The sequence below is a fragment of the Dendrobium catenatum genome, unplaced genomic scaffold, assembly GCF_001605985.2.
Source record: "Dendrobium catenatum unplaced genomic scaffold, ASM160598v2 fragScaff_scaffold_853, whole genome shotgun sequence".
Classification (NCBI taxonomy): Eukaryota; Viridiplantae; Streptophyta; class Magnoliopsida; order Asparagales; family Orchidaceae; genus Dendrobium; species Dendrobium catenatum.
Genome location: NW_021319315.1, coordinates 7,910,571 through 7,920,433, shown reverse-complemented (window position 1 = coordinate 7,920,433; position 9,863 = coordinate 7,910,571). Strand labels below are relative to the sequence as shown.

General features: G+C 35.3%; 1 protein-coding gene across 9 annotated transcripts in view; it reads right to left on the bottom strand.

Annotated features, from left to right (window-relative positions):
* Positions 1 to 4,537, bottom strand: part of LOC110104658 (flowering time control protein FCA) — a 61,769-nt gene extending 57,232 nt beyond the window's left edge. For 7 of the 9 annotated variants that reach the window (XM_028697006.1, XM_028697003.1, XM_028697005.1 and 4 more), the window contains exons 1-2: positions 4,042 to 4,537; positions 1,283 to 1,353 (exon numbers count right to left, since the gene is read on the bottom strand). In XM_028697006.1, coding sequence (XP_028552839.1) covers positions 1,283 to 1,353; positions 4,042 to 4,405 — 435 coding nt within the window. In that variant the 5' untranslated portion in view covers positions 4,406 to 4,537. Of the gene's footprint in view, positions 1 to 1,282; positions 1,354 to 1,465; positions 1,589 to 4,041 lie in introns of all 9 variants that reach the window. The other 2 variants (XM_028697007.1, XM_028697008.1) reach the window with 2 other exon arrangements.
* Between the last annotated feature and the right edge of the window lie 5,326 nt (positions 4,538 to 9,863).

Genomic DNA, 9,863 nt, shown 5'->3' with positions numbered 1-9,863 from the left:
CTCTTGGGATTTCAGCAAGGTGACTTTTGGCCTTTCATTTCTATTATTTTTATATGGGGGTTTGAAGGGTTTTTGGGCTGTTAAGTTTCCCCTCTATTGCCTATATATATATGTGATATTTTGAGAGGAAATGGTTGGTGAATATTTGAGAGCAAAAGTGCTATAACCTGCGGGTTCTTCTTGGAAAAGCTTGAGAGCTTTGTCCACCTTCTTCCCCCCTCTGGAAAGCTTGCGAGCTTCTCCTCTTTCGTCTCGGTTTTTAACCTCCTTCTTCTCTACGCAAGTTCCACTCCACTTGTATCTTTCTTCTAGTTCCGTTGGTGAAGTTGTTGGCTGTTTTTGTTGGCTGTTTTAGTGAAGTTGTTGGCTGTTTTGGTGAAGTTGTTGGCTGTTTGGTGAAGTTGTGGGCTGTATTGTTGGCATTTGCTGGAAAGGTTTGAAAGGACATTGGATCCCTTTAGCTGTGGTGGACCCTTGGTTTGCATATCTAAACCTTATTTTAAAATATATTCCTACAATCGGTGCATGTGAGGAGTCCTCTAGTAGGATGTTCTGAGGATAGCCTTTTTTTAAAAAATATTGTTTCTTTGTTAATTTTCTTTTGTTTTAGTCGTTGGAAGTTGTCTCTTTCCTATTCTGAAGTTAGTTATTTTCTCTAACCTATTTTGTTCTCTAAGTAATGTCTAAAATTTATAAAAGTAAGATACAATCGGTGCATGTGAGGAGTCCTCTAGTAGGATGTTCTGAGGATAGCCTTTTTTTAAAAAATATTGTTTCTTTGTTAATTTTCTTTTGTTTTAGTCGTTGGAAGTTGTCTCTTTCCTATTCTGAAGTTAGTTATTTTCTCTAACCTATTTTGTTCTCTAAGTAATGTCTAAAATTTATAAAAGTAAGATTTGATTCTCTTTGTTGTTCTCTCTTTGTGTTTGCTTTAATTTGCTTACATCAACAAGGCCAACAAACTAGTTATAAAGCATTTCAAGGGAACAGCATAAAGAAAGTCATAAAAGAAAAACAACAAAGAATAAAATACTTCAGGAGGATGGCATAAAGCCATAAAAACAACCTTAAGGAACAAACCAAGTACTAATTTTCTCATCAGCTCTTGGTGGTCATTACTTTAGGAAAGAAGCATCACTGTGCACTACAGTTTGAACTCACAAATCACATGTTTGTTTATCAAGCTCATAACATTTTCTATAAGGATGATAAAAGAGGAATCACACTTAATAATGGTAATTTGACCAAAATATGTGCATTAGCAATCAAATTCAGAACATACATCTTCTTCAGTTGTAGTCCTTGGAACTGATCCAATGAACAGTTTCGCAAATTTGTTTCCCTCGCCATAATCTGGTACAAATAAGACAATATGTTACAAATATCAAAATGTTAAAGCTAACAAAAATTAAATCTGATGTCCTGAATTGAAAATTAAACAATTAGGTAGCAGGCTCCATCTTACCAAAAAAAATTGTACCTCAGGAATAAACTACATTCACTACTAATATATCTTTTTTGGATATAATACTAGTCACTGATCCACCACTCTATGCAAAATGGGGTAGGCAGCCAGTAAATTATAGCCCTGTCCAAAAGTTGACCCATTGGTATTAAGAAGTAATAACTGGCATTAAATTGATGAATATGCCTAAATGCATTTGGTAAGATGCAAAAGTTGCAGCGTGAAAATAGACTTCCGGTTAGAACAGATATAGTACAAGCCATCCATGCAAAAACAGCAGTCAATTAATTTAATTCAATCATAATGGAAAATATAATTAGAAAATATTAGAAATGACCTTTCTTTATTAGATTTAAGTAAAAATTTAACTTTTAACAGGACATAATGGAGAAAATGGATTCATGTAGCCGACCCCACATACTGGGATAAAGGCTTGATGTTGTTGTTATTTGTATCATGGAAAATATAGTTGCTACCATTAACCTAAAAGTAAATACGAAACCTACGGTGGGCTCGGATTATTGAGATCAAGCAAACACTTGGATTGTTAAGGTCAACCAAACACTTGGATTGTTTAGAAACAAGCACTAAAAGAAAATGTGCAGCCCATCAAAAGGGAATAAACATTGTAAAATGGTTTGAAATTGGTACAAAAGAATGAGAACAGCAACATGCTGATTGAGTATTAATTCATAAAAACTTATTGGCTTCACATGGAATTAGGTACAAAAAATAAGTCTCTCTTTACCTATATATTATAATTTCATCCATGTAATGCATGGATACAGTTGTCAATACCTATACACAATGTACAAGTAGAAAAGTTCCACCATATCACTCCACATGCAATAAGAGCAGTGCTTTTTTCTTTTTTCTTTTTTCTTTTTTGGTTTTTTGCAGTAATAAAGAGCAGTGCTTTACTATTATATCGAAGTCTTTATCAGGGCATAATAAAATCTTGTGAATTAATTAAATCTCTGTTTCCAACAACTTATCAGGTACCTTTCCAAAGTAATCACAATATGAACTTGACCTCTACATCTAAAATACGTATAGTTATACTTTGCACATATCTACTTCAAAAAAAACTAGGCTATTTTTACATATTATATTATGGCATCGATGCATTATACAAAGAGTGCTAGTATACAAAACTAATAGCTTCCCAACTATTTAGCTCCAAAAGTAAGCCTTTGTTATTAAGGAAATTGCTCCAAAAGTAAGCCTTTGTTATTAAGGAAATTGCATATGATCGTATGATCAACTAGACAAATATGCTAAAATGATGGTCCAAAAATCTTGATCATTCTTCTTGACAATGTAAGAAAAATTATAAGAAGAAAGGTGAGAAAGAACAAATTAAACTACAAAATTGATGGACCGAGATGAACTAGGGCTAGGGGTGCAAACGAATCAAGTCGAGCTCGAGTCATGCTTAACTCGATCTCGGCTTGTCGGTCAGATCGGGAGCTCAAACTAGGGCTCGAACTAAAGCTCGACTCAAGCTCAAATGCCCTGCTCAAGCTCGGCTTGTGGCGATGGGTACAAGCTCGAGAGAAGCTCACAAGGTTCCCATTCTGATCCCGCTTCCGTGTCCATGGTTCCACGTGACTACGCCCGAGCAATCCCGCTTCTGCATCCCCAGTTCCACGTGACCGCACGCAAGCTTCCACGCCCGTGCTTCTGCGCTTATGCCTTCCTCACTCGAGCCACTAAACGAGTAATCGATCCAAGTTTCATCTCGATCAAAGTCGAACTCGATAATCCAACGAGTTAAAAAATCTGCTCGAACTCGAGCTTGAAACTGGATAAGCTCAACTCACGAGATCATTAACGAGTCGAGCTCGGACAGGCTCGCGAGTCAGCTTTGCACCCCCTAACTAGAGCACATGTGAAGTGTTACACCTTCCCATTTAAAATACAATGATATTGAGCAAATCAAAGAAAGCAAAACTAAGCAAAAAAAAAACAAGATACCTAGGTTCTAATATACCAATATATGTCTTAGAGTGATCTCCACTAAATACTTAAAAGAATTATATGGCTATATACGATAAGAATTATAAGAGAAATTCAATATTTGGGCATTCGATGCATGAGATTCAATCCACCTAAAACTAAAAGATAGTCAACATGGGTCTCAAAGTGATGTCCGCTGGATATCTCAAAAGAATTCTACAGGCTATATACTATGAAAATTATAGGTGAAATTAAATATTTGACATTCCACGTATGAGATTCAATCAACCTAAACATCAAAGCCTATGATTCTTGCACATTAAAATACCACAAGTAAAGCAAACTAAAATACACTAGAGACGCAACTTTACCTAACGTTCTTTAAGGACCGTTTTTTTTATGTAAGCATTTCATAATGATTGTATATTGGTTCTACAACTGAGTTCAAATATTGCCTAGCAGAAATCTGATGAAAGTGAGTTATTGTTATTTATATACTTGCGATAGAGTTATCTTAATAATGAGCAAACACTACTCTAGCCATTCAGCTTAACTAAAAGAGCAAGAAATTGTAACTCTTCACAAAACCTATAGTAAGAACATAATTCATGACCTACCTATAGATTCTCCTATGCCCTCAAAGCCACGTTTGTTTCCACCCATTGGCATCTGATGGCCGCCAAAGCCCCCTACACCATCAGGAAGCCCCTGAACGCCGTGGAAACCTGGTCCCCCACCGTAGCCGCTGCCAGTAGTAGGGTAGTTCGGCTGACCCCGGTACGGGTGATAACGTCCACTGGTGAAGCCGTCGTTACCGCCGACATCTCCAACACCCCCTCTGAGGTATCTGTTGTGCTGGTTCGTGGGGCTGCCGGAGGACCACCGCGAAGGCATTCTCTCTAGCCTCCCAGCATCGCCGGAGTGGTCGCCGGGCCGCTCACTAAGACGTTCACCGGAACGCTCGACCCTGAGCATGTCCATCAGATCCGATGTTGCGCTAGTGTTTACACGACGCTCCTATCGTGCCCGAGCTTTTAGTGAGATTTTATGAGAGCTCACTGAGCACGGAGGCGATCACCTGGAATTTGGGAGACCAAGATCATCTCTCGCTAACTTAAGGGTCAAAAAGCGTAATCCCAAAAATTCTACCAAATCATTTTTTGTGTCATTAATTTTTCCAAAAAAAAAAAAATTAGTGTCATTTCTTTTAGCAACTATAATTTTTATTTATATTTTATTTTTTTATTATTTAAAAAATATATATACTAGAAAGTTACTTTCTAAAACAGTTTTACCAGTTACTTTATCTAAAGCCACTTTACAAAGCAGTATGAAAGTCATCCCAAATGAAGTCTGAAAGTACGAGGTGCGTCAAGAAGGGGGGTGAAGTGGATGTTTAAAAACTTCTTTAATAAAAAGAATTATTTTTTATAACTTTATGCGGAAGCGAATTTCATTCATAATAAAAAGATATATTATCAATTTCACCCACGCATTTAATCACAATTAAAAAGAAATGTGAAAATAATAAAGGAAACAACACATCATATTTATAGTGATTCGGTCAAACCTTGACCTACGTCCACTCCCCGGAGGCACCTTCTGATTATTACACTAAACATTTAGTAATTCTCCTTTAGCACCCATAGCTAGACGAAGAAGCCCTTACAAAATCACTTTCACCTTCCCGGTGTAGCGGAGGTGCCAAGTCCTTTAACACCAAATATACATTCTTTTTCCCAAAACTTTTCCTCAAGGTGAACCATGAATTTGATGGCACTGAGGTGCAAGCTCGCCGGAGCAACCGTGTGAAATCTCCTTCACTTTCCCTTAAAAACCCCTCTAAGTATCTTCTCCCTCTCTCAAACTCCACCCTTTCCTCTCTCCCTTTCAAGTTCTCTCTTTAAGTTTTCTCCAGAAAAATGAAGCTTCAATGGATGCCAAAGACACTTACAAAGTCTTATGATAAAGCTTAAATATAGGGCTTCAAAAAAAATTCTAAAAAATTATTTTAGCTATCAAAGATCGTACAGTATGATCTCAAGATCGTCCAGTACGATGTGCAAAATTTGACTTGTAAGTATTGTACGATCACCAATTAGTACTATAAGAACATTTTAGTTTGCTTGTTTGTACTGTATGATGTCTAATTAGTACTGTACGAACATTCAATAAAAATGCATTACGATCACCATTTAGTACTCTACGAACAGTTCAATTTGCCTGTTCGTGATGTACGATGTCTAGTTAGTATTGTACGAACAGTTCAATAAAAATGCAGTTCGCACAAGATGAAGCATGGGACGACCAAAATTATCTTTGTTGATCGTATAGTATGATACAGGTCATACAATATGATCAATATATCAAAATTAAGCTGTTTTGATTGATTAATCACAGGATTAAATTAGGCAATATTTTAAGCATCGTACAATACGATCAACTTCATACAGTATGATTAGAACAACTTTTCAAATTAAAAATTTTGCCTAATTTAATGGACGGTGGGCTTTCTAATTATAACAGATCATCCAGTACGATGTAGTGATCGTACTGTACGATTAGTTATATTTTAAAAATATTTTTTTCACGAAAATAAAATATTTTAATTAATTTCTATTACATCAGATCGTAAAGTATGATGTAAAGAAAAAATTAAAATATATAAAATCATTTTTTTGCTGCCCTTGTGTATGTGCACGATCATACATCATTACAAAACTTGACTCAAGAAATGAAATTTACAAACTCATTTAATATAAATAATTCTACATAATCTTGAGTCTTGAATCTTCAAAGAATGGTGCATAGTGTACCTGAAATATTAGTCATGAGTGCTAGCTTCTATATCTAGCAGGAACTATGCCTAATCCCTTTGCTTCAGGTTGTCTCCCAAATCAAGAGAAGTAGAAAACAAAATCCTAGTTAACATATCCTCAAATGATAATCCCTGGAAGGTTTTGCAACTCGATTGTAAGTTTATTAATTTAAATTTTGACTCCTTATATTTAAGTTTAGATTCAATTCCAACTATCTCATTAAATTTTAAGTTCATATAGTCATGTTGAGTGCAAGTTTGGTTCGAGTTCGAGTTTGACTCCAAGTCCAACATTTTTTGAACAAATTTGATTTAAAATTAATTTTATGTTTGAATTATGTTCAAATTAATTTCCAATTTTTTTTGTCCGAGTCCCTTATTATGCACTAAAAATTTCGACAACCTTCTAGCATCCCCTCCCCATGAAGAGAGGTAGAAAGAGAACCTGCCCTTTTAATCTGCCCATCTGAAAAGATAATAAATGGTCAAGGGATTCAGGACATTATCGGGTCCCATAATTAGTCTTCGGAGGTCCTAGTGATGATTGTTGATTGCTGATTACAGATAATTACCGATTGAGTGACTTAACTTTATTTTAAAATATTTTAAATTCCATAAAAATCAGGGAGCCTTCTGACGCCCCCAGTTGGGGTGGGAACTTGTACTTTATATCCTCCTTGCCGAAAAGATTGTCAATGACTGAGGGCTTTAAGACATTGTCGGGTCCCAGATTCGTGTTTTGACGCTCAAATTGATAATTATCGATGATTAGTTAAAGATAATTGTCAATTGCTAGTGATTGTACATAATTTTTATAGTGGGTCAGGTCGATGGTAGTTCGGTCGGAGTTGGTGGGCTTCAAAAAGTTTAGGACCAATAGATTCTTCATGTCTATAAGTATCGAATCCCTTGTTCCTCTTCAGTTCTAAGAGCATATCCCTTCGAATGGGAGAGGATTCTATTTTGTTTACATAAGGAAGAATGTGGGAGGTGGTTAGAGATAAACATGGGTGAGTAGATCATGCAGTTGAGTAGTAGGATTTGTCAGCTGGGTCCAATTTATCACTTACAAATCAACATACTCATCCTAAAAATCCCAATTAATGCTTCATTGAATTGAGAAGCATAGTTATGCTATCGTTCTTACATATCTATATGATGGGAGAGCCAATGATTCATCTCCTGCTGCCACCACCTAGTTTTTTGACAAAAGGTGGTAACACCCTCAATATGCTCTCTTAAATATGTGGCTTGCTCTCCAAAAGATCTAGGGGTTTGGGTACTCGACCAACTTGAACTAGGCTAGCTAGGAAAATGGGCTCACTAGGATCTACTTCCTCCTCATGACCTACCTCCTTAGGAACACTATGAATTGGACCCCAAGCACTAACCAAAATGGGGTAAATAATTAATGCATCAAAATATTTAAGTATTTCCTTTTTTACAACTTATTTCATAGATCGGTTTAATCTTCTTTGTGGTTCAGCCTTTAGTAAGGAATTTTCCTCCCTGAGAATCTTATGCATACACAAAGATGAGCTAATTCCTTTGGTGTCACCTATGGTCCATCCAAAAGCTTTCATATAATCATTTATAACCTTAATCAACTTTCCTTATCTTTTTTCAAACAAGTACAAATAATGATAGAGAAAGTTGAATTTTTACCCAAAAAGTATACTTAAGATGGTCAGGAAGGGTTTTAAGCTTTAAAATAGGGGATTCCTTTATAGTTTGTTTTAAAGTTTTACCCAAAGATGAGGCATCTAATATTTCAAAATTCCCCCTAAATTTATTAACATTATCTCTATCAATCTGAACACATTCTTCTAAACTCTTATAATTTTCCTTCAAAGATTCATCCAAAGTCCTTTCTACTATCAAATCTCTCTTAAAATCCTCAATAATAGTCTCTTTCAAATGAATCTTGAAATAATCCTTATTTTGTCATAAGGGAATTTCATGAACTTAAGCACATCTATAGTCACTTCATGTTCTTATACTCTAACGGTTAACTCCCCCTTATGAACATCTATTATGGCCTTACCCATTATTAAGAAAGGTCTCCCTAAGATAATGGGTATCTCCTTGTCCTCTTCAATATTTACAATAAAATCTATAGAGAAGATAAACATATCTATCTTAATAAAAACACCTTCTACCACCCCTTTGGGATAAGTATGTAATCTTTTAGCAATTGAAGGGTGACTGTAGTGGGTTAAACCTCTCCTAAATCTAATCTCTAGAAAATTAATATATGCATAAGATTGAAGTTGGATCTTAGATCACATAATGCTCTTCCAAAAAATTTATCTCTTATAGTCATGGGGATGGTAAAACTACCAGAATCTTTCAATATTTCAAGGAACTTCATTTGAATAATAGCATTACATTTTTTAGTTAAAGCTACAATTTCAAATTCCCCTAATTTCCTTTTCTTATTAAGTATGTCTTTCATTAATTTGGCATTAGTGGTCATCTATTATAATGCTTCTAAGTAGGGCATGCTAAAAGTTAATTTCTTAAACACTTCTAAGAATATAGAGAACTATTTATCTAGATTTTGCTTAATCATTCTCTGAGCAAATGGTGGTTGTGGTCTCTCTACCACCTTCCTAAAAGGTCTTTCATTTTCTTTAATTATTTCAAGTTGTTTTGTAAGTGGTTCAACTTCTAGAGGCTCTTCCACTATGATTTCCTCTCGAGTTTGATATTTTTTTCTTATAAGAGTCTCCTAAATCTTTCCCATATCTAAGCTGAATTGTATTACAATGCTATTCCACTTTCTTTTTTTCAACATTAGAATATTCTTCATGGGATTTACTATTAATCAAGCTAGAAAGTTTCCTTATTGGATTCTTAAGATTTCTAAGGGCTACAACTTGACTCTATAATTGGGATTTACTATCGTTCTTACATATCCAACTTGACTTTATTTAATGTGGGTGTCGGTTTCCCACAGGTGCAAGTCCCCTTAGTTAATTACATTTTAGGCATCATCTTGAGAAAATTATGATTAAGGACACTACATTATTCTCTCCAAGAGTTTGGTGCATAAGGGAATTTTTAGGCTCGCCTAATCCAAAGGAAGATAGGTTCAATTAGGCTAATCATCATGTGCAAATCATATATTCACTCGGCTGATCTAAAGAAGAGAAATTTATGGAATAAAAGACATCGTATTTAAACATGCATGAGAAAAAGATGAAGGTGGCGTCATCCACGTGATTTAGATGGGTGAGATTTATATCATCTGAAGGATAGAGAGCTTACCCACCAATAAGGCGTATAGCAGTACACTAGTAACCGCCAACCTTTGATCCTAATTCTATATGGGACATAGTATTATATACCTGGTATTGACGCCCATGACCTAACTAACAGAATGCGGTTTGTGCTAACATCTTGCCTAAAAACGAAAGCCAGTTAAATCACCTAATCATGAAAAAGCCATGCAGTTTTGTCTTTATGAAAGATAGATAGGTGGTTGGATTTTTGGGATTTAAAGCTGATGTCTAGATAAAATTCTAAGTAGCCTTGTACTTATAAATAGTGTTATGTATATAAGACTATTTCAATTAAATTTTTATTTTAGTTTATTTCTAATATAATGCATGCTGATTA